The 23,222-nt window shown below is 47.8% G+C and overlaps 4 protein-coding genes across 7 annotated transcripts; 2 read left to right on the plus strand and 2 right to left on the minus strand.

Moving 5' to 3' along the window:
- Positions 1–452: 452 nt before the first annotated feature.
- Positions 453–5,197, minus strand: mettl13 (methyltransferase 13, eEF1A lysine and N-terminal methyltransferase). The gene is made up of 9 exons (XM_086224484.1): positions 4,954–5,197; positions 4,143–4,415; positions 3,594–4,062; positions 3,292–3,491; positions 3,010–3,199; positions 2,284–2,433; positions 1,936–2,148; positions 1,729–1,860; positions 453–1,620 (listed from the first exon to the last, which is right to left on the minus strand). Exons 1-9 carry the CDS (start codon positions 5,116–5,118, stop codon positions 1,328–1,330), a joined length of 2,085 nt encoding a protein of 694 aa, XP_086080610.1. The 5' UTR covers positions 5,119–5,197; the 3' UTR covers positions 453–1,327.
- A 126-nt stretch (positions 5,198–5,323) lies between these two features.
- Positions 5,324–8,174, plus strand: itpa (inosine triphosphatase (nucleoside triphosphate pyrophosphatase)). Of its 2 annotated transcripts, none has more exons than XM_086223836.1 (8): positions 5,324–5,415; positions 6,095–6,159; positions 6,747–6,858; positions 7,215–7,288; positions 7,383–7,414; positions 7,483–7,595; positions 7,670–7,746; positions 7,927–8,174. In XM_086223836.1, exons 1-8 carry the CDS (start codon positions 5,353–5,355, stop codon positions 8,039–8,041), a joined length of 651 nt encoding a protein of 216 aa, XP_086079962.1. In that variant the 5' UTR covers positions 5,324–5,352; the 3' UTR covers positions 8,042–8,174. The 2 variants fall into 2 exon arrangements, with proteins under 2 accessions (XP_086079962.1, XP_086079964.1); XM_086223838.1 differs by lacking the exon at positions 6,747–6,858 and adding an exon at positions 5,582–5,639 and having other exon boundaries at positions 5,328–5,415; positions 7,927–8,170.
- Positions 8,175–11,523: 3,349 nt separating this feature from the next.
- Positions 11,524–13,497, minus strand: rangrf (RAN guanine nucleotide release factor). 2 transcript variants are annotated; one of them, XM_086224488.1, is made up of 2 exons: positions 13,270–13,497; positions 11,524–12,527 (listed from the first exon to the last, which is right to left on the minus strand). In XM_086224488.1, the coding sequence occupies exon 2, from the start codon at positions 12,322–12,324 to the stop codon at positions 11,740–11,742; it is 585 nt and encodes a 194-aa protein (XP_086080614.1). In that variant the 5' UTR covers positions 12,325–12,527; positions 13,270–13,497; the 3' UTR covers positions 11,524–11,739. The 2 variants fall into 2 exon arrangements, with proteins under 2 accessions (XP_086080614.1, XP_086080613.1); XM_086224487.1 differs by having other exon boundaries at positions 11,524–12,572.
- vamp4 (vesicle-associated membrane protein 4) lies at positions 13,286–22,834 on the plus strand. Of its 2 annotated transcripts, XM_086224490.1 has the most exons (10): positions 13,286–13,358; positions 13,494–13,704; positions 14,478–14,626; positions 15,247–15,348; positions 18,983–19,029; positions 19,487–19,537; positions 20,034–20,134; positions 21,422–21,501; positions 21,583–21,634; positions 21,723–22,834. In XM_086224490.1, the coding sequence occupies exons 3-10, from the start codon at positions 14,624–14,626 to the stop codon at positions 21,746–21,748; spliced, it is 462 nt and encodes a 153-aa protein (XP_086080616.1). In that variant the 5' UTR covers positions 13,286–13,358; positions 13,494–13,704; positions 14,478–14,623; the 3' UTR covers positions 21,749–22,834. The 2 variants fall into 2 exon arrangements, with proteins under 2 accessions (XP_086080616.1, XP_086080617.1); XM_086224491.1 differs by lacking the exon at positions 14,478–14,626 and having other exon boundaries at positions 13,295–13,358.
- The last annotated feature ends 388 nt before the right edge of the window (positions 22,835–23,222 follow it).

Consider the following 23,222-nt stretch of genomic DNA (forward strand, 5'->3'; position numbering starts at 1 on the left):
CTATCTTACCGGACACCCGGCGAGTGTCCCTCCCCCGTGCGGAGCTATTTCAGGTTCCAGCAGCCAGCGGGGAGGGCGAGGCTCGCTGAATCACATGGCTAACATGGCCGAACAAAACGCCTTATTTTCCGGATAATAAAATCATTTGTTGGCGTGTCAGTGTCTTTGGTTATCAGGGTTAATATTCAGACTCGAACCAGCGACTCTCACCTCGGAGGGAACCAGGGTTTCATGAACCCTGAATCCATCTTGCAAGGCAACATGATTTGGGTGGGGTGGGAATGTCAGTAACACGGCCCCAGTGTTATCAGGGTTATTTATACTTAAAATGATCCTGCTGGGATGCTGTCACCTCATTACAAGTCTCAACTGAAGTGCAGAAGTTGTATTTAAACTCTACCATTTTATTAAACGACTCCCATGAATTACATTTGTTTTCACATCCAGTATTTTCATACGAATTTCTTTCTTTCTTTACAAGGGTGTTTCCCAGTGGGCCGTGGCAGGGAGGGAGGCTGTTTCAAAATCATTTTCCAGTATGCAAGTATGATGAAAACCACACCTCCCCTCCACTCTGACACTGAAACCGTTTACTTTTGTGATACACATTCTTTATTATCAGCAGAACCAGTAATTTGATGACTGGGGGGAGTAAGAGAGGTGAAACGCTGCAGACTCCTCTCTCACTACGTTAACTCTGTGACTTCTGGGAGGGAAACACAGTTGTTGGTGCTCTAGGCAGCATTTTAACAGAGAGACATGCTGAGCAGAACCCCAGGGATAGCATAAAACCCTCGTTATCATTGGGTCATCATAATCCTGCTTGAGCTGACAACTTGTGGTTCTACTCTATGTCGTAGGTTGGATATTTCAGAGTCCCGAGTAAACTAGAACGCAGCATACCACTGCTGCATTCTTGGGCATCAAGGACGGGGTAGCACACCAGACACTCAAGGCAAGCGAAAGAGAAACCAAATGCTAAATTTAATGGTGAAATCATGTCAGGGGATTGACAGTTGCAAAAGGTACACGATGGAGGTCAGGAGGGAGGAGTTACAGATGGCCATCGTGCTTCACTTCCTGTCTGGAAGACTCAACTGGGAGTTAAAAAAAAAAGTCAGAATTGTTTAAGTAGACATTTTTGAGTGAGAACACTTCGTGAACGATCCCAACTCGCAAAATGTTTGAATCATGTCACATTGAAATTAATATTAAATACTCCACACTTGAAATTGTAGATATGATACATCCTACTTGTTAGGGAAAAGAACAGAGAAAGTATGTCGGGCTCTGTGATTGGTTCCATTCCCGCCAGTAACAGACAGCCTCACGTGACCTTCAGGTCTCTTAACAACTCTACCACGTCTATGTGTGGGCTGCGGTTGCCTTCAGGCCCACGGGAGCACAGAGCGCCCTGCAGATTCTTGGCCGCTTGGTGCAGTGATGGAAGGATGCGGGCAGCATCCGATGTCTCGTTTTCCCCACCGGAGCAAAGAAGCACTTCGTTGACCTCCCCGTCGATCTTCCGAGAGAGAACGGTGGGATACACCCGGCTCACACGCTCCAGCACACTCTTCCTCAGGGCGGAGTCTCGGCACACCAGGTTCAGTATGAAAACACCTGTTTAGGAGCGACAACGTCAGTGACACAAAGTCCTCAGAGCAAATCCTTGGGTTTTCATTCAGAAAAAAACATGATCGATTCCAACAGTCTTTAAAGTTCTTGTACCGTTGGGGGTCAGCAGGCTGCGGACTTTGTTTAGGATGGAGGTTTCTACAAAGGCAGCAGGCGGGCAGCTCATACCCAGCGTGCTGTCTTTATTGTCTACATCGAACATGATGGCATCAAACAAACGGCCACCTACAGAGAAAAGAAAGAGCTACAGTAACTTCCTAGTTCACACGTTCACTGTCCTCGCTGCCACTCTTCACCAACCTTCCTCCCCCAGGGCACGGATACGCTCAAGGCCGTCTCCCAGGGTGACAGTCAAACGTTCGTCAGGCCGGAAACCAAACCATTCCTTCGCCACTTCCAGCACTACAGGATCTAGCTCCACGACCTCAACCGTGACACCAGGCACAAAGTCCCGCAGGAACTGAGGTAGGCCTCCTCCGCCGAGCCCCACCAGGAGCACCGACACTGGGACATCTGAGGAGGAGGGAGGAACCAAAGCTGTTATTACACACAAGACAGTGAAAAACTGCAGCTGGAACGTGAATCGTTCCTCCTGCACAACAACGCAAGTCTAGTACTGATGTGAGATCCATACAATCACACACTCACCTTTGCTCTGTGGCGTTCCCACGCCGAGCATGGCCAGACCCGCCACCATGGCTTCATGGTGGCCACAGCAGAGGAAGCCGCTGTCCACTGACAGAGAGGACGAGGATGCGGCCTTGGCCTTCTTTCTGTTCTTCTTCTTGTGATTTGATGCTGCAGCGACACAAACACATCACCTTTGCACCGTTAACACAACATCTGAGGGGCACATTCAGGGAATCCCTTCCAATCTGGCGTAAACACTCACTGAAGCTACCTGTCCACTTGGATTTGAGATGAACTGGACATATTATGGAGGTTAAAGGTCACGGTCACCGTTACCTCATCTGAACACACTAACTCAGAAATGCCTCTCTTCAAATCGTGTAAAAAAAATCCCACTGGGACTCAAAGACAGACTGAAAAGGTTTTGGTGGTCAGAAGTAAAACTGACAGCCACACATCATCCAGGCACAATGGGACCTTCCTGTCCTCCCACTACTCCGATGTTTTCCTTCGGTTGTGCAAATTTTATATTTGTTTTTGAGTCTCTTTGATTGGTTCCTGCCTTCCTTAATTCATGCATTTCATTTATGGGCATTGTTGTAAACTGGTTTACAAATAGTTTATGATGTATATCCATTATGAAACAGGATAGGAGAGACCACACCACCAAGGATAACTCAACAAAAACATTCTTATCTTTTAAGTTGTCAAGTGGACGACCATATATGGAGAGTAGGAACTGACTGGTATTTGAGGAGACGAGGCGACTCTCGGACTGAACCAGGGCGGTGTTAGACAGGAACACCAGTCTACGATACAGTTCGCCGTCTTCTCCTCTGACGTTCTCCACGCAGTACTCCCCACTTAGCTGACTCGTACCCCTGCTGAGCTCCTCTCGCCAGCCTAGGTCACCCCCGACTGAGAGAAACGGCACCTGAAGGGGGTTCCGGTGCTTGAGTGATGAACTTATTTTGGTGAGACTAGGCTTTCCATTATATAAAAGCTATTCTTATGAACCACGTTTACCTGCTGATTGTCTGGCATTCCCGGGGGCGCCAGGTCCATCACCATCGGTGAGAGTTCTGACTGGACTGCCTGCATGTCTGTGTACTCTTGATTCCTGTGCATCGCCGCAATAACCAGGCGCCGAAAGTTTGCACTGGCTGCCAGCTGCCTTCGCCCCTCGCTGGAGCTGTAGAGCCAAGCTGTCTCACTGCCCTGCGGCACTAACAGCACCAGAAGAAGACAAACAAATGGCACTGATCAAAACATGAGGAAGACAAAAGAGACCCGTGCGACTTCTATCGGAGGACAGTGAAAGAGCTCACCGATGAATATAGCGAACAGGTTGGATCTTGGCACCTTTGCACCAGGGGGGGAATCTTGTACTGTGAGTGTGTACCTGGGGAGGCCAGTCTTAGCATGGCAGAGAGTGAGCGAGAGGTTGGAGCTGGCATCTGTACTTGTGCGGAGCCTCTTCCTCAAGACTGAGTAAGCCTGCTGCTCCCTCACAGCTGACAGCAACTCTGCCACCTGTGTGAGACGGGTCGGGCTTCCATCTTCCCCCAGACACATCTCCAGGATGGGGGCGGGCATCGGCTGACGGAACTTTGTGCAGACCAGAACAAAGACGGGCAAAGCGAAGGAGTCCTCATCTTTCCTGTGTTCTTCCTGCAGCGTGTGGAGCCTCACTGCCCACCCCAGCTCGACAAAGTGCTCCACAGCTAATTTGATGACGCTCTCCTGAGCCAGTGTGACACAGACATACCGGCCGCCAACACTTAGCACTCGCCCCACCTGCAGACGGAGAAGTACAGATGTGAGGGGGACAACAGACACACAGATGGTCTGAAAACCTCTACACGTTGTTCTCTTACCTCAGTGAGCATGTTCCTGGCCAGCGCTCCGTCTTCCTCAGACGCCATGGCATCCAGGGTTCCCTTATCCAGAGCAGCCTGGTAGCTGGCAGCCTCGTACGGGGTTCTTGTAGCGTCCACCTGCTGGAATGTCAGGCCTGGTCGGCGCTCAGCGTTTCGCTGGTTCATCTGAGTCACAACTGTCTCGCTGATGTCGATGTTGGTCAGATGCTTGTAGCCGACATCGTACATCTGCTCACTCAGCTCAGAGTTACCACAACCCACCACCAGCACCTGAGGCAACACACCGCTCTTTAGTCTTCACTGGCAGGAGTGGGAAGTCGGGATAGATTGATTATGAAGCTTGAGTGTTTTTCATCTTTCATATTATAAATATCAGCATAGTTTGATCGATTGGGTGATTGATGCAAAAATATGACAATAAAAATCATGAACATTGTTCTGATCAAAGTCTGTCTGATGTTTTCATTCAGTGCAGTGGCGCCTGCTGAGCTCCAGACGCTCTGAGGTTCACATCCTCTGAACATGTTTCCGTTTATTATGAATGCTCTGTATTTTGACTGACAGCACTGTTGCTAAAGGACGTTTTCATGATTTCATGATAATCTTGGAGCAGCCTTGCGTTGGTGTTTGTGCTCTGATTTTAACATTTGCTCTGTCAGAAGGACCGCGATGAGCCAAGTGACAGGAGACGTTACTGGATATATTTCCAGTTACAAATCATATTCACCCGATCACTAATTCACCGAAATTCTCTGATGATAAAACTGAAGTGTATCCGGTCAGCTGAGACAGAAGAAGTCACCATTACCTTGTCTTGTATTTTGATGTATTTATGCAGTACGCCGCACAGTTTGTTGTAGTCTCCGTACCACTCGAACGCCTTCTCCCCGCGCTTCCGGAAGAATCGCTCCCAGTACTCGGCGGAGCTGAACTCCTCCGCGGCCCGAGGCAGCAGACTCATCGTCGGCTGCATAAATGACGGATTTGTCGCGACAGTTTCTATTTACACTCCCGTCTCCACATGGCACCTCGCTGATCAACCCGGACAGCATTCCGAGCAACACCGCTCGCTGACTGGAGGATCTTCTATGGGCGGGGCTTCAGGGTGCTCCGTGATTGGCTAAAAAGTGACGGGCGGATTTTATTGGTCGTCAGCCGAGCGGAAGCTCTTGGTCCGTTCTTGTTGGTCTTCCGAGCGTGTTTGGTCATGGCTGCGCTCGCCGGGAGGTCTGTCGTGTTCGTCACTGGAAACGCGAAGAAACTGGAGGAGGTGAGCGCCGAACTCACTTTTATGCTGCTCGGTTTAACTCGCGCCAAGGAGCGGGCGTCTTTGTCCGAGTACAGGCTGCAGCTCCGACCCGCTACTGTTCACTTATTTAACAAATAAATCCGTTAATATTTATGCTCCCCCCACCCCACCCCACCCAATCCACCAGGTGATTCAGATCCTCGGAGACAAGTTTCCCCACAAGCTGATCTCTAGAAAGATTGATTGTGAGTAAGAAAGAATGGGGGGGGGGGGGGGGGTGGAGGAGGCAAGATTATGACCTAAAAATAATTGAGTCTTCTGTTGTAGTAGGAGTATCTGATACTGTGTCCTTTTGTCAGATGAGTTGACTTGTAAGCAACAGACAAACCTTAATTTTGTATGATATCAAAAATGCATTCGGCTATAAAATGTAGGAGGGAAGAATATGCAGTTAAAGGAGGCGTGTCCTATACTGCCAGTCTAACACTGGGATCTGGGATTGACTTAGAATCCTTAGGTCACATTCCATGGAAGCTAAAGGGCGAAAAATAATGGATTGCAAAATGAAAGAACAATGTAAATTTCATATACGACATGATAATAACAATAATTAAATACCACTTACCTGAATGCGTAAAATATAAAAAAGAAACAACGTTTGTGAGGTGGTAACTGCTCGTGTGTCTCTTGTCTCATCCAGTGCCTGAATACCAGGGAGAGCCGGATGAGATTTCCATCCAAAAGTGCAAGGAGGCTGCTCGCCAGGTACATGGATCGTTAGCGTTGTAGGTATTAACCCATTCTCAGTGAAGCAGGGACTTCTGATCGAGTCACCAGACGTCTTTGTTTCAACAAAACCTCACATGTAATGTGACTTATTGACCTTTTTTCAAGTCAAGTTTGACAGGACATATCGTCCTTGAGGTGGTCGAAAATAAGACTTTTATCAGAAATGATATTAAGGTCTCACACTTTGATCTCTTCAAAGAATCCCCTATTCCAGTTTATCAGTTCAGATCTCCCACTTTCCCACCAGAGCAGTCCCTCACACTGGCTCCCCCACAGCTGACAGACAAGGGCAAACACAAGTCCTCATCTTTGTAATTCAGACACCTCAAACTTGGATTATCCATCCATCCATCCATCCATCCATCCATGTTCCCCCTCTTCTCCTGTTGAGGGTGGTGGGGGTGGAGCCTATCCCAGCAGCCTTCCCCCTGGACAGGTCACCAGTCCATGGCAGGGCCAACACATAGAGACAGACAACCATTGGCTCTCCCAGCCACGCCTACGGTCAATTTAGAGTCTGGATTAACCTGGTCCCTCTTGATGTCTTTGGACTGTGGAGGAAGCTGGAGTACCAGAGAGAACCCACTCAGGAACAGGGAGAACATGGAGACTCACACAGAAAGATCCCATGCTGCAGCCGGGGCTCCACCCACAACCTTCTTCCTGGGGGCCACAGTGAGGACCACTACTCCATATATATATAATACCATAAACTATTTTCTACTGTATACTCTGATTAATGTGGTCTTGCTCTGTTTTCTCCAATAATAATAATAATTATATATATATATATATATATATCATAATCTCTCAATAATACCATGGTGAAAGTAAGTTAGAAGAAAGTGTGTTGGAGCTAGAATCAAGGCCACAATGGCCGACGCCATCAAATCAACACGACAATTCTCGGCTAACAATCGCAAAGGCGTTTCCAAATGAGCCATTAGAATGAAAAATGATAAACTGATGAACATTTCTAGCTGACCCTGTCTGTGTGTGTCTGTGTCTGTGTCTGTGTCTGTGTCCCTAAGATTGACGGCCCCGTCCTGGTTGAGGACACCTGTCTGTGCTTCAAGGCTCTGGGAGGGTTGCCTGGTCCTTACATGTCAGTGCAGCGACTTCATTCATCCTTTCAGTCCTTCATCATCTTTACATCTTTGAGTTGTAATGGATCTTAACTTCAACTCTTTGTTTTGTAGAAAATGGTTCCTGGATAAACTCAAGCCAGAAGGTGAGTGATGGCAGGCCTGGTTCCTGAGTCGGCAGTGCAGCATCCCTAATCTTGTAGTTCTGTTGCAGGCTTGTATAAACTCCTCGCTGGGTTTGAGGATAAATCAGCCTGGGCTCTCTGCACGTTCGCGTTCACCACCGGGAAAGACGAACCAGTCGAGCTCTTCAGAGGGATCACTCAGGTCTCTTCCTCTCTCTCTGCCTTGGTTTTTTATTTCATCGTTGTTTTCTCTGACATACCTTGCTAATGTCTTAGGGGCACATTGTGGAACCGAGGGGACCTCGAGACTTTGGATGGGATCCCTGTTTCCAGCCGGAGGGATATGACAAAACGTAAGAGGAAGTGGGGTGTGAAGCTCCTTCTCTATACCACAAGGGGGAGGCAGAGGGTAACAAACTGCAACTATCCAGGATACACGTTGTGATGATTCTTTTCCATGCAGATGCACTTCATTCTGTGTTCCAAGCATAACAGCATACATACACTGAGAATGACTTTCCCTTCATCTGCAGCTACGCTGAACTGCCAAAAGAAGTGAAGAATTCCATCTCTCACCGTTACCGGGCGCTGGCGGCCATGTCCGAGCACTTCTCTCCACAGTCCAAGAGGAAGAAGATAGAGGATTAAGTTTATCAGACATAACAATACAGGAGATCCCTCCGTCATGGAAGGGTGACGGGTCTGCTCATGGACCCGACCCGGCAGTGACATCAGTTAGTTGCTTTTAATAAATGCATTGCTTCTTTGTAAACAAATTCCCCCATTTTCTCTTTTATTCTGACAGATTTCTTTGTGGTTAGATGTTAAAAATAACTGGAAAAATAGCTGAAGTTGTTCCACGGTGGATACTAAAGACAACCTGTTGCTTCCAAGGACTGCCAGAGATAGAGCTGAGGAGCATAAATCAAGAAAGAGGAGCTCCAGGGTCCTGATGAGAGCAGCAGACCATTCTGAGGAAGACTGTGGCTCCCAGAGTTGGCGAGGGAAGGAGCAGATTGTCGGGCTAGAGGCCGGAGAACGGGGGGCTGTGGAAGGAGAGGTCTCTGGGGGAGGAGTCGGGGGTCTTCAGTATAAATACAACAGTGATAACAAGGGAGTTTGGGTAATAAATGACCCTGGAGTAGGAAGTCTCTGAACAGGAACTATACATACACCTGTGACTGATGCCTCCCAGATGTACTGAGAGTGTCTTAAAAACACACACACACAAACACACACATGCTCTGAGCACAACCAAAAGAATAGAAACGGCTCAATTTTGAGTCACTGATGTGTATTGCCTGTCCTGATGTCACCTGTGGAGTAAATAGGTAGAACAAATGAACGACTGGGGAGCTTCTTGACCTGAACACATGGAGGGAATCATTTGATCGGACCTCCAGCTTCGTCGGGGCCCCCCAGGAACCAGCAAGTTGTTGTGAGAAGTAACAGGAAAGCTGCATTTGTCTTCATCAGTGAGCCTTGGAGCAGATGATGAGGCTTCCTTCTCCTCTGTGACTCAGAACCAACACAGTGACTGTGCTCCAGGGTTCAGAGGGGCCCAACAACCATCACCCTGCAGACCTACAGAAAGGTTTAAAAGAGGTAACATCAGAGTGAAACCCTGGGAATGGTATTTGGGAAATAGTTGCCATTCGTCTCCTTGCAGTGGACTCCTGCCCTGACGGGTGATTCCTCCATCTTTCACTCTGTCAGGAACATCAGTTTCATTTCCAACAACCGTCTCTGGCCACATGTCGACTTCTGCTTCTTTTAAGTTTATTGTGTTTTTCTGTGACCTCAGTAGCCGTGGACAGTCGGCATCGCTGGAAACGAAGGTCTCCCTCAGTGTCTCCTGACTTTAAAGTACAAATAATAAAATGTCTTCAGAATCAGAGAACCACTTATTATCAGGTTGTTTTTCACAACACAAGATATTCATTTGCACCAACACTCAAAAAAGAACGAGGTCATGAAAACAAGTCCTTAAAAAGGGTTGACCTTAAATGTAACACAACTTAAACCAAATCAACCTGTTTACAATATAGAAATATGCTGGGATGGCATATACACACCATTCATAGAAAGACTTGGTTTATAACTAAAAAAAAGTCCATGTGATGTTTGTGTGTTTTTTACTAAATAGAATCAGAGACGCTGGACCTCGTTCATCAAACGCTCTTCTTATGCACAAATCTGTTCTTTGCTCCTGAGTGAAATCTCACGGGCAGGAAGTTGAGACTGACTGGAGCTTCTTGCTCCTCGCCTCACCTGCCAGCAGCCATGTTTATCTCAAGCAGGAGTTTTCAACAGTCAAGGACAGTTCCCATGGCGATGAGCCCATGGCAGAGAGGTACTACCAGTCTGCAGAGTGGGCAGAGTGGACGTGACTGTGCACTCTTGACCTTCAACAGATAAAGAAGCAGGTGGGGGGAAATGTGTGTGTGTGCCAGGTAATTATGGTTCTCCACAGATTATCTCAGCAATATTAGAGTATAAGGAGATGACCAACCAATCAGAAGAGGGAACCGCCCTGCAGTGAAGACGATCCACCTGCATTTGAAACATTGTTTCTATAAAACACTGGGTCAGGGACAGAACGGCGTCTTCATCAGACTTTGTGAACTGACACACACTCTGCTGTGACCAGGGAGGGATAGACACCGACCCAGAGCTCTGTACAACTTGGGCGATCATCTTGCGTCGTGTGAATAAATTCTCTTGATTGTACTCATTGGTCTCCTGCCTGTTTGTGGTTCCCAGCTCCAACCGCCAACGAACACGCCGGCTAAGGTTGAGCGAGGTCCTGTGGTTTGGGCCGACACCTGGAATCTTTTCAGACAATTCAGTTTAGCATACGTTTTAGCTGAAGTCCTCTATGTTGTCGCTTCTCCACCTGGTGATTTGAACACCAAAAAGAAAAAAAATATATATATATAATATTAGGAGGGTTGTAAAAATATTAAACAAAATCAGAAAAAGGTCAATAAATGTGTTTTCTGGATGTTCTTAAACTCTCCACAGCCTGTTTTCCATGCTGATCGTTTCATAAATGAAACAGTCCATCATATCACAGCCCAGTCTGTTCACTACCACTGCACAAGAAGTACGGCAGGAACTGATCTTCAACAACAGAACCTGCAGAGCTGAATCTGGCCTGACCTGCGAGTCAAAAGCCTGCCCCAGTCTCCCCAGACTTTATTGGAAAGAGAAGCCATAACAGAATGTTTGGCTGTTGTGGTTGATGAAGGAATGAACCTCACAGGCAGGACGGGACGCCTGATTTTATGAGACCCCGAGCTATCGTGATTGCAGCGGCGGATCAGGAGGGTTAGATGCAGCTTCACAGAAACAGACTGTTTTCCCTCAGTTTATTACGCAACACCACTCTGAATTCCCCTGCAGTGACGAGCAGTATTCAACAGTAATGTTCTATTCCAACGTGGGGAAAATGTGATTTACTGCCTTCTGCGTGAGTCAAGAATTCTAAATTTGAAAAGGTTTGTTTTTAACTTCAAAGCAAAAATTAATGACGATCAATTTTCAGTCCACAAATTGTGTTTCAACCGGTCCCACATGAGCAGAGTCTCGGCAGGCTGGCAGCTCTCGGGCCGATGGATGGTTGCACGATGAGGTCAGAGAAGGGAAGGATGGAAGTAATTGACCGGACACATATTCCTGTCGCGACTGTTTGTGGTGTTTATGACTGCGGGTCTCCCCCCATGAGTATGTATTAATTCTGCCACCATATATTTTATAGCCATCATAACGAAAGTGCAGCAATGTAGCACATGTGGTGTGTGAGAGCAAGTTTCTCCATTACAATGTAAAGAAGAATGTCATATTTGAGCAAAGATTGACTCTGGTACCAACAAGACCTGCAACCTCGGGGCGGTGGCAGCGTTTTGGATTAAATCAAAGAGAGAAGCAGGCGTCAGGACGGAGGAACGCTAGAGGAAGGAGACGGGACAGAAGCTGAATCAGAACGGTCTGCATCGCTGATATTTGCTGTCTTGCATCTCACATGTCACATGTCAATCATCAATGATTCCCATCTCCAAGTATCCCAACAACACACCACCACTGCTCACTTACAGCGAAAAACAAATAAACAACTCAACAACTCCATATCCAAATCATTTATTTTGACAGATGTTGAGCATAAAAGTTTTCCGGTCCAGTTTAGTAGTCTTACCAAAGATTAGCAAAGGGGGAAAAGGGGCCAATTGTTAAAGGAATGACAGAACCAACAGTCTGAATATTTGGGTTGAAAAACATCCAGCTTCCCCCAGCAGGGACAGTCCACCTGCGTCCGGGGGATGTAGGACAACATCCAGGCTGACGTCCTAGCCAAACAGCCCTGGGTTGTGCAGGGTCAAAGTCTGCAGCAAGCGCTGGAAGTCCTGCACGGTCCACGGCTCTCCGTGTGTGGCTCCTGCCGCAGCGGCGCTGCTGCTGTCCGGGCTGATGCTTTGGGGGTCGTTGAAGGTTAGCAGGACATCTGTGGAGAACTGAGGGAGGCGGACCAGGCCGAGGTGAAGGGTCACGATGTTCCTGGATTCTTCGTAGAACTTGGAGATGCTCTGAGTGCCAGTGAGCATCCAGGCGGAGCTGCACTCCGACAGGGACAGCTCGGACTTGGGCAACATGACAACACTGGTCACTTCGAACGCTCCGGGCTCTAAAGCCTTGTTACTACCCGCGATGTCTTCGAAGTGGAACCTGGCAGCATCCTGGTCCGCCACCTGGTCCTGACACTCGACCAGCTCCACGATCAGGCTCTGGTCGGTGTGGGCGTGGGCGAACACCTCCTGGTTATCGGGGATCTGTCGGAGATCGCTGACGTCCACGGCGCTGTGAGGGATGACGACTGACAGGGCGCCGCCGAACAGAGGATGAGGCTTCTGGGCGCTGCCCCCGGCCCCCTCCATCCCTCCGGAGGACCTGCGGCCAACACCAAGCCTGCTTCTAACGAGCTACACCTCTAACACGCACCGCGGGACAAAACACCGACAAATCAAACTCCCGAGGCTCATGAAACCGCTAACTACTTAGCATGAGCGCCAGTCCGCGTGTGGCTTCTTCCTCTGGTGATGTTTTGATCGGTGGACGTTGGTCGGACCCGCTGCTGCCCCTACAGGCGAGGAAGACCAGCACCAGTCAGCAGTGGGGGAAGCGACTGAACAAACCAGGAAACGTGACATATAAAAGGATTTCTGCGTAACAGGCATAAAATACACACTACAGCCTTATAGTACAAGAAAAGTATCAAAGTGTGAATCCGGTCTAGTTTATGTAAAGAGTGAAGTAATTGTTTTATTTTTGAATTGAAGTTTTTGACTTCATTTTACAGTTTTATAATTAATAAAATTCATATTTTCCATGTTCTTGTTTTATTGTCCGTTTTATATCTTTAACGCGTTTTAAGTTTGAACTATATTAAATATTCTTTTTTGTTCTGTTGTTATCAGAGCTTTTAGATATATTTTTACTACATCCTAATTTATCGAATGTCATTTCATGTCTAGATTTTATACAGGGTTTTAAACTCTATTACTTGCTCTTCTTATTGTTGTCAATAATGTCTCAAATATCAGATTAAATGGGTGAATTTGAAGACTCGGCTGGCTGGATGTCATCTAAAACAATCATAAGAGCACTGAGTGAGTCGCTGAGTCACCTAAAAATCCCCCAGAATCTTATGACATCAATGACGATGCTGAGCATGGCACAGTCTCTCTAAAACTTCATGTGAATTTACTTTAAAAATCCATCATCTGTTTCAGAATTCTTAAACAACGATGGCAACACTGTAACAATGACGCAGTGGAAGAGTGAGCTTGGCCGGTAATTACAAAGCTGCAGATGCGACTTACCTGCGTCTGCTGCCAGCGTGACACTGCAAGTGTGGTGTTTAAGCTTTAAAAGTGAGCTACTGGACGGTAGGCCGGGTCTTCGCGGTCAGGTGAGAGAGAGGTTCTATCTCTAATCACATCCATGCATTTAGCATGCGCGAGTGAGAGCAGATTTCTCTAATTAATTGAAATATATGCTGCGTCATGTGTCGAACATCTGGCTCAGTCTCCCTCTCTTCCTCCAGCTGTTTGGCTCCATCACTTCCTGGTCAGCTGACTCAGGAGAGGGACGGGAGCGGACGGCTAACATCCAGAATGACCATCTTCCCTCATCCACCGGACAGCGTTTAAAATGCATTGTTAAAACCTCAAAGACACCTCCACCCTCCGAACCACCGGACTCTCACCTGGGTGTGTTGGCCAGCATCGAGGACCCCATCTTGTGGGAGACAGCAGGTAGCTAGCCGCGCTAGCATCTTTAGCTTGTTTTAGCTTAGCTGGATAGCTACCAGCGGCCTGTCTGGACTAGCCGAGTTAGCCTTTAGCTAGCCACCTAGCTAGGTAGCTTGTCGCATGTATTGCTTTATTGTCACGACGAACACTGCGTTACGTCCATGTAACGGTTCTAGGGTGACGGACAGAACCAGGCTAGCATCTTGTTTCAGTCTAAAATGACTCGCTGGCTAAGTGTTGCTGTGATATCTTGAATTACTGTGCTTTTTTTCAACGAGCAGTGTCGCAGGGATGCTGTGAGCACTGCTTCCATACATCCATGCTCGTCACTGCAGGTCGGGTCGAGCTTCTGTAAAGACCCGCACTCCTCTGTTCACGATCGTTGTCCATGAACTCCTGAGGTTTTCATGATGTAATTTCTTCTTCCGCCCTTTAACCTGAGGGGGAGTGTTGTACTGTTAGGAATCACAGCCTCACCGAGGCGCACTCCAGCCACCTTAACCTTCATTTATTGTAAGTTATTGTAATCTTTGTTATATTCTTATTTTTATATTTGTTGAGGAAACATAGACGTTTTTTTCCTCAGAATTAAAACAAACTTTTTATTTTCTAATTCAAATTTAAGGATCAAAATCTCGTGAAATCAGATTGAATCTGGTACTTTTTTGTGGCAGGCCAGCACAAATGCATCTCCTTTCAGGACTCTGCTGTTCCCAGATCTTCCTTCTACAGCCTTTTCTTTTTCTTCTTTGTCTTTCTGTCTCTGGACACTGTAGCTTCCTCAGATAGAACCCTGTCCCCCTGCTCCTCTTCTTCTCTGGAAAGTTCCTGTCCTCCTCTGGCCGCTTGAAAGGCCTTTTCCGATCGCAGTGCCAGAAAAAGGACGCTGAGAAAGCAGCATTGTCAGACTGAGCTGGATTCAATGGTATTTTTTATCGCTGAATGTAGAAAGACGTGCGTGTGTGCATGACACTTAGAGCAGCCTCCTGGTGGTAGCTGTAGGACCAGGGGATCGCATGGTGGTGGAGGTAGTTCTTTGCCTTTGGAACACACAAACAAAGGCATTGGCAGAACAGCATGTTTTCCTCATCTGACATAGAAGGGTCTCTGGTCCAAAGGCTCACAGAGTAATGATGACATTTCCTTTCTTTGGCGGTGAGGCCGTCTGCCTAATCTCATCATAAATATCAGGGATCAAGACAGCTCAGTGTCATCATATTTCTTGTTCCTTTTGTCCCTCGTGTATGTACAGCAGCTGTGAGGGAATAGGCATTCTCTCAACATGTTCCAGAGGTGAAAACAGGTCAGCAGAGGAAATGAGAAAGTCCTAGAACTACATCAGGCTGCCTAACAGGAATGTTGGGAGTCACGTTTTTTCCAGTCACTCCAGATTGAGCAATCTTAATAGTCACCGTGAGTAATGTTTAGACAGACCATCACCCCGTTAGTGCTCTTAGTCATGTTCTTCTCCCGGTGTCAGCATCCTCTCAGTCGGTGAGCTGTGGTGTGTTAAACCAGCGTGTGTCTTCTGCTACCGTCCTACAGAGGGAGCCAGAACGGGAGGAGCAGCCTGAGGACAACATGCCCCCCAAGTTTAAACGACACCTCAATGACGACGAAGTCACCGGATCGATCCGAAGCGAGAGGGTGAGACACCGATGGAGAGAGTTGTACTGACGCCAGCGCCAGGAGGCGGCGAGCAAACAGGGCAGATGATTTAAAAGTATAGCAGTCGTTGTGTTGTCATCCAGATAGCTGCCAATCCATGTGTGGGTCGCTGTAATACTACATCCTGTTGTGTTTTCAAAGCAGTAATCGCTGACGGTTGGCATAATCAGAGTATTGTAACCTTTCATTATAGAAGAACAAGAGCAGATGTCAATATAATTTGCAGATTTTGCCTTAAGATATTTTTTATTCTTAATTAAATGAGTAATTGTGGAAAAATAGGTGAAGTAAACAGTGTTGTGAAAGGTGAGTGGCTGAAGAGCGGGAAGGAAAAGAAGGCCTCGTGGCCAAATGTCTGGTCCTCATCAGAGCCCTGATCCACCTTCCTCGAGCTCCCTCTGATTTTGTACTTTATTCAGTGGTGCTTCCTCTGTGTAATCCTGTTTGTTATTGTGCTGAACTGGGATCAAAGCTGAGCTGACTGGGGGACATGCGTTATAAAAACTCGACCCGCTACGCTCCCCCTTCAGTGCTCCACCTCCTGTCCTCTGATAATAGCTAACAGTTCTGGTCTCCATCGCAGGCAGTGGAAAGAAAGACAGAAGGATAGTGTTGGTGCCTTGACTTCTAAACTACTTTATCATGGTCGCTATTCCCTCACCTTTGTTTTGCAGGTGACACTGTATTTACAACCAGACAGGGAGCTCTGCACCTATCAGGACGAGCAGACCTTCTCCTCCGGGAGGGTTTAAGTGATTTAGAGGCCCGAGGCAAAGCCCCTCTCCATATTGCTGAAGCTGATCCTAGCTCAGTTAGCTAGCTCAGTTTCTTCAACTAAAGCTCCTCTCCCACCAGCCCCAAATCAGCCAACACCATCTGGTTTTTGTCTGCACTGGGAACCAGTTTCATCAGCATTCACTCCCAGGTCACATGAACGTTTATCAGCTTGTCTCCAATCAGGATTGACGGGAACACAAAACCTCGCTGACTTACCATCTCAGATCGATGCGTGACGAGCGGTCAGAGCACCACTATCAACAGCACACATGCAGCCAATACTTGGGGTTCCATACTTGCATCCCAGCTCTTAATGAAAATGGTCAGAAATTCAGTTCAAGAAAAAGTGCATTTATGTGTTTTCATCCACTGATTTGTGAATTTTGGGTGGAAGTTCTCCAAAACTGTCAGTTGGGGGCCCAGTGTTTCCAGTCAGGTGTCATTTACAGTGGGCTGCCTCGTGAGGAGGCGCATCTAAAGATCCTAAAGGAAGGAAGAAGCTCTAACGTCCTCCAGTCTGCGCTGAGTTTGAAAAACAGACTGAAGCTAAAAATCCAACAGGAGCACCGTCGCTGTCCTCCGTGCTGCCTTTGCTACATCTGCCAGAGGTTGGACACAAACTGAGAGACGCTGACCTCTGCTGCTGCTGTTTGGCAACAGTTTGTGTAGCCTCTCATAACGTTTTAGCAGCTCAGTCAAACTCAACTGGCCATCTGCTCGCTTTTTTTTTCTCTTTACATCCACTCTGAAAATGCTTCATGCTAACAAAGCTAGTGACGTCTCATAGGTAGAGGAGGGCGAACACATCGGGGTCAGAACAGATGGTTACAGATACTCGTTCATTTGGAGGAACAAGAACGGAAAATGTTTTCTAAGAAAAGGGAATCGCAAAACTTCACAAGCCTGTTTTGGTGGAGCCCCCAAGCCACGACCTCTGACTATCCTCTCATCTCGTTTTGGTAGCATTGGGTGGGTCAGCAGGGTATGATTATCCCGCTGTTGTTGACGGTAAACAGGTGATAGGACATCAGCAGCGCTGAGGAGGTGAACAGCCGCTCCTGAACTCATGCAGCATCAAACCGCAGCATGCAGTGGCTGTTGCTGTCTTAATAATCTCTGGTGATGGCGGCTGCTGTTCTGCACCTCTGCCTGTCGCCCAGTGAGCTACAGACTGGTCCTGGTCCTGCTCACGCTGGGAGGAATTAAAGCACCTGTCCTCACTACTTCTCTATGGATAGCAGTCAACAGAACCGTCGGCCATGTTGAGGCCAGCAGCGATGGCCAGCGTGGGCCCGCTGCTGTTTTCCTGTGTGTGTTGTCAGGGCCGACTGGACGGTAGCGTACTGTACTGTACTGTACTGTACTGTACTGGCAACTACCCTGCAGGTGCTTTGAAGTACTTCTTGTCTGCCCGTGGACTGGTTTTGTCAGATGGAATCACAAAGGTTTACAGGTGTGTTTGAGATCAAATGGAGGCCCAGCTGGTTGTGCTTCTGAGAGATTATCGTCTCTTTAGACCCGTGACGCTCCACTCGCGTCCTTTATTATCCACATTTTTCAGGTCAGTTTTGGCTTTGTTCCCATCTGATTGTTCTCGTCAGATGTGGAGATGAAGAGGCGGATTGTTTCTTGAGTCTTTTGGACCAGAACAGCACATTGGACTGGCTTATTGTTTGAGCGGATCTGAACAGCAGCACCACGTCTTTGCATCAGCTCCCCTAAAACATTCATCCTGCCTGAGAAAACAGTTTTAATCAAATATTCTCCTTTTTTGCTTCAGTGTTTTGGCTTCTACACCAGCAGGAAATCATGTTGACTAAAGAAGGTTTTGTATTTCAAAAGTTTTGCCGTTGTCAGCAATGAGGAATTAAAAGGGTCTCATGACATGAAAAGTCATTTCTGGGGTTTCTAAGCAACACTAAGAAGATGAAATGATTTAAAAAAAAAAAAAAAGATTTCACGCATCATCTGGCCCTTTAAACTGACCGGTGTTGGCACCAGTAACTTCAGGGTCAGTGTGATGTCACCACCGAGTGTTGTTACCATCCAACTGGAGTAGTTGGAGACTCTTGGAGCAATGAGCCGAAAGCATCAGTGGTTTTTATTTTTCTCATGTAGTCGTTCTGAAACAGAGTAAGAAGAGGAAAAGACAAGTCATAATGTGTGCAGTCACATCTGCTCTCTCTCTCTGTCTGTCTCTGTCTCTCTCTGTCTCTGTCTCATTTGTGTATTTGGTGAATCACTTTCCATCATTAATGTCCGCGTGTGCCAGGCGGTGTGCAGGTAGCATGAGGAAAGACCCCAACAAGGGCGACAGCCGTGCTCGCCGTGTGCAGACCACAAATCAGGAAACCTTAAACTATGATAAAAGAGGAAAAAGTAGAAAGTTCTCCAGCAGCACCTTGATCCAATCTCTATCTCACACACCCACACACACACCCACTCACACACCGAGCAGCTTGAAAGAGCCGCAGCCCCCCAGCCTCCGTGATCAAGATGTGGTTTTATGCATCACACGTTACTTTTTGAAGGGGGTGACTTCCTGGTGAGGGGGGCGCGAGTCTGGAGCTCTGTGGCGGCTTGAATCTTTGTCTGACCCTGAAGATGAGGAGTGCCGATCGTTTCTGATGAGTGGATTTATGAAGTCACGCACCTGCCTTCCGTGTTGCAGCCGGCTGTTTGTGTAGCGCTTCACGTGCTCTCGTGAGGACAAAACAAGTGTTCTCTTGTGCACACAAACATTTGGTGCAGGAGGCCACCGTACCCTGACAGTTCCTATGTGAAGTAGTTAACACCCTCACAAAGCAGTGACCTCTGACCTTTCTTTCTTTTACAGAGGAACCTGCTGGAAGAGGACTCTGATGAGGAGGAGGACTTTTTTCTGTGAGTTTGTTTGTGACTGTAATGTTGAGCAGAACCAGTGCAACAAATCAGGGATTATTTTGATAATCAATTCATTCTTCAGTCTTTTCAAGCAAAAATGTCAAACCTCTGTCAGACTCTGAAGTCGAAGGATGTGCTGCTGCCTTTGAGTCATTGTTCAGAAATAAAGAATCTTCAGGGTTTGAGCCTGACGACGTCACTTTGGGCTCTTGGAGATGCTGTTTGTTAAAATTCCTTCTGCTCAATGATTTGTGCAGTTGATCAGGAAAATAATGGGCTGATTGTTCACTGATGAAAACGACCAGGAGTTACAACCTGAAACACAACTTAGAGGACAGTAAGCAGGGTAGCTTTGCAATCCTTCAAATGTAAAAGGTGAAGTGTTCGTACAGTTGAGAATCCCCAGGTTCATTTCATAACCTTGAATTTTGTTTCACAACATCTGCCTGTTCTCCAGACGGGGGCCAACAGGACCCAGATTCGGACCCCAGAATGACAAACTCAAGCAGTAAGTACCAAACGGTTCTCCGTCTCCAGCTACATACCAGAGCAGCATTGTATTTCCAGCTCGCCGGAGCCCTGGCGTTGTGTAACTGTGGCTGTTTGGCTTTACCAGAAGCTGCAGCTTGTTGTTAGTGGATTGTGTAAGAGTGGTTGTTGTGAAAGACTTCCCAGGACACCCTGGTCCCGCCGTAGTCCGGTTCCACATGTCGATCCTGTCAGGAGCAGTCAGGGAACAGAGGAGGTCATTGTTGAGGCAGTCTGGAACCCAGTCTTGTTTCTCTCCTCTGACTTTTCAGTTTGTCCTGATTGTCCCTCAACATAATATTAGGTGCCATCATGAAGTTCTATTATGTGACGATACAGTCCAGGAATGTTCTCTGACATGTGAACAAGACCAAAGACACACGAGATGATGTGGTCAGAGGAACAGGTGTTTTTACTGTTTCCAGTCACCTTAGACGTTACTGATGCCTGATTCTGTGCCTCCCGCCGGTCCTCAGGGTGCAGTCGCAGGTGGACGAGGTGATCGATGTGATGCAGGAGAACATCTCCAAGGTGATAGAGAGAGGCGAGCGTCTCGACGACCTGCAGGACAAATCAGGTGGGCAGAGTGGTCAAGCTCCAAAGAACCCTAACCCTTACAGGAACCTGGTTGTTGTTTGCAGAAGTGGAAATCGAATTGAGTATCAATATTTTTCAAAATATCATATGGAAGTGTGAAATCCAGTACCGTGACAACACTGGTAAGAACAGACGTGTTATCAAGAGAGCAGTGGAAGCACTGACGATTGGGGGTGTGGAGGAAATCTGTCTCCTTTTTTAAGTGAAGACAAACTTTCCAAGTTTTATTCTACAACTTCTCTCCCGTGGGATGTGGAGTGTGTGGTGGCGGGTGCAGGCGTGTAATTACGTGTTAATGGTATATGCAGGTTTAGTGTTTTACCAGGTGTGTGTGTGTGTGTGTATGCGTGTGTCTGAACACTCTGGCAGGACTTTCTCTCACACTCCTTCACGCAGCCGGACTCCTTCCTTCCCTGTCTGTGTAATGTATATCAGACAGGTGTGTGAAACGTGTTCCTGTCTCCTCATTACACAACCTCACACACATGCAAGGCTTTCAACGAGACACGCAGCAATGAAGCCAGTAGGCTGCAGTGTGTTTATTAGGCCTCATCAAGACATCCACACAGATGTTGTGTAACGTGTCCTCCATCAGGACGGCCAGTCGACCACAGCCTGACGCACATCTGGAACACATTGGTGTGTTTCATGTTGTGTTGTGGAGATTAGTGTGGCTGATTGCGTGTCTCCACAGTCTGTGTCGTCCTTAATGGGTGCCTTCAGGTGGGCAGTATAATAAACTGTGATTGGCACTTGCAGTTTGACTCACCTGTTGTAAAATTCCTCCAGGTTAACAAGCGTCTCGTCTTTGTATTAGCGGCAGGTCGTTAACAGGCACATGGACTTGGACATGGCAGACACATGGCAGCGAGGCAGGGACACGAGTTTGGCAAAGGGAAAGCGCTAGAGAGCCGTAACCTTCCTGTTAGCAGGCGTAAACAGCAGGTGAACAACGGTCTCCTAGCGACTGAGAGCTGCGTGGGCAGGCGGACTGGCGAGTGATGAAGGCAGGACGTCGGAGGAGGAAATGTGCTTTTGCTCTGCTGTGTAAAATCTGGCAACTTTCTGTTGATCATTTCATGCCAGTTGACTTGAGTGTGCTGAGACACGTGTGGCGTAACTCCGCCGCCGTGGACCTCCACCAGAGTCCAGCTTGTTCATTTTGCCACTGACAGATGTTTCTCTGTGTGTCTGATTTCCCTCCTTTCTTCAAATCATTTTTCTCCTCACATGCTCTCGTCTGCGCTGCCGTCAAATGATGTTCCAGAGAGTCTATCTGACAACGCGTCCGCCTTCAGTAGCCGAGCCAAGCAGCTGCACAGGAGGATGTGGTGGCGAGACATGAAGGTAGCCGTGTTTTAGTTCTCTCACGTTTGTCTCCACTTGTTCGCCGTCAGCGCTAATGTGCCTAACTTCTTTCCCCCATAGATGAAGATGATTATTGCCTTGGTGGTGGTCGCTCTCCTGCTCATCATCATCAGTGAGTATCAGACCAGAACCAGTGGTGCAGGCTGGACTCACCAGGTGCTCAGCGCCCCTCATTTGATGATCCGTCCCTTCTCTTTCAGTTCCAGTGATTCTGCGGTATCGCTAGTGTCCAAGGAGGAGGAGGGTGGAGGAGAACCCTCCTCTTCCTCCGCTCAGTCTCCTCTGCACATAGACCTCCTGTCCAGCCAGGGGGCGCCCGCCTCCCACACCCTCCTCAGTCTCAGCCTGCGTGCCCTCCAGGATCTGGTCTAAACTGGCCCTTAGGACAGATCCACTACCAGCTGATCAGTCCTAAGGCTCGGTTTAGTCCTGGGTTGGGTTCAGCCTCAGAAAGGGAACATAGAGGAAAAATCATTGAAATAGTTTAATGCCATTGAGGCAGATGGGTAGAAAACACTGACTCTCTCCATCCATGGTTCTTATCACAGCTGGGAACTCCTGCATCTCCAATCCTGGCGTTCAACACTGTAATGGCGGCAGGTTCACGCCGCCACAGATGAACCTCAGATGTCATTCCTGGTGGGAAGCTTCTGTGAAAAACAAGTGTCCCTCTCTGGCCCCCACGGAGAGGGAACATCTGAGCTTCATCTGCTTCCGTGAATCATGTCCAAGGATTTCTGATCATCAGACCAGAGCTGATCCCTGTCATAACAGCGTCCGCCGCACTCAGCCCGGTTCTGCCGGTGACTCGCCGTGGCTGTCGTCTCACTGATGGCTTGTTAGACCGTCAGCAGGAGCGCATCCCAGCCAGAGCTCGCTCCAGGTTTTGAATGTCTCCTCTCGCCTGGGGGGTTGAGCTCTGGGCCCGGTTGGTCACGGCTGTTCTATTTTCCTGTGAGTGACATGAAACCGTCTCTCACCTGCAGGTGGTTCTGGTTTAACTAAAACAGCTTCCGTCTTCTCAACATTTCCCAGTTCTTAGTTCTGCTGTTCAGTGTGAAGCTTTGTATTCTAGGGACCGTTTCTCTTTACCTTACGATGATTCAAGTGAGAAGAAAGCTGAGCTGTGAAACGCTCAGGAATATCTGTAAAATACTTGGAACTACGTGTCCTTTTATTGTTTTAATGTAACTTATTCTAGCTGTAAATACTCTGTAATGATGTACAATACTCTGCATTGCAAGACCGTGATATACCGATGCTTCTTTTTTTTTTTTTTTTTTGCTCTGAAATAAAGTGATTTTAAAGGGCACGTCTCTGGCCTGATCTGGTTTGAACTAGTCCGGCTCCGAGGAGACGGATGGAACAGAGGGAACGGGTGGATGGAAAGAGAGATGAGGGAAAAGACGAGGAGGGAAAAACAAATTGTCATGCCATCCCTTCGTTCTTGACCACCGGCCTCAGCGCCAGAGAAGTCCTGTACTCTCTTTTATCTGCTCTCATTACCCATACATTTTATTGGTCTGCAGCTTTACTGGCACTGTGGAGTCCCAAGATGGTGCTAAAGTCGGAGGGGCGGGGCCCCGCCGAGCATTATTGTTCTGACAGACCCTCACAGAACGCCAGACGCTAACCCACACTGACAGCTCCGCCCCTTTCTCAGCCAGCACTGCCCCAACCTTTCTGAGGGAGTAGAAATT

This window comes from Aulostomus chinensis, chromosome 14 (genome assembly GCF_037954235.1).
Source record: "Aulostomus chinensis isolate RoL2024-O1b breed Wild chromosome 14, RoL_Achi_v1.0, whole genome shotgun sequence".
NCBI classification, from domain to species: domain Eukaryota; kingdom Metazoa; phylum Chordata; class Actinopteri; order Syngnathiformes; family Aulostomidae; genus Aulostomus; species Aulostomus chinensis.

Coding starts and splice junctions, on each gene's coding strand:
- mettl13 (XM_086224484.1), bottom strand. CDS start 5,118: ATGCAGCCGACGATGAGTCTGCTGCCTCGGGCCGCGGAGGAGTTCAGC. Junction 3,492..3,593: donor CCTGTTCGCTATATTCATCG/GTGAGCTCTTTC, acceptor TGGTGCTGTTAG/TGCCGCAGGGCAGTGAGACA. Junction 2,149..2,283: donor GGGAACGCCACAGAGCAAAG/GTGAGTGTGTGA, acceptor CCTCCTCCTCAG/ATGTCCCAGTGTCGGTGCTC.
- itpa (XM_086223836.1), top strand. CDS start 5,353: ATGGCTGCGCTCGCCGGGAGGTCTGTCGTGTTCGTCACTGGAAACGCG. Junction 6,160..6,746: donor GCAAGGAGGCTGCTCGCCAG/GTACATGGATCG, acceptor CTGTGGAGGAAG/CTGGAGTACCAGAGAGAACC. Junction 6,859..7,214: donor CCTTCTTCCTGGGGGCCACA/GTGAGGACCACT, acceptor TGTGTCCCTAAG/ATTGACGGCCCCGTCCTGGT.
- rangrf (XM_086224488.1), bottom strand. CDS start 12,324: ATGGAGGGGGCCGGGGGCAGCGCCCAGAAGCCTCATCCTCTGTTCGGC.
- vamp4 (XM_086224490.1), top strand. Junction 19,538..20,033: donor CAGAATGACAAACTCAAGCA/GTAAGTACCAAA, acceptor GCCGGTCCTCAG/GGTGCAGTCGCAGGTGGACG. Junction 21,502..21,582: donor TGTGGTGGCGAGACATGAAG/GTAGCCGTGTTT, acceptor TTTCCCCCATAG/ATGAAGATGATTATTGCCTT.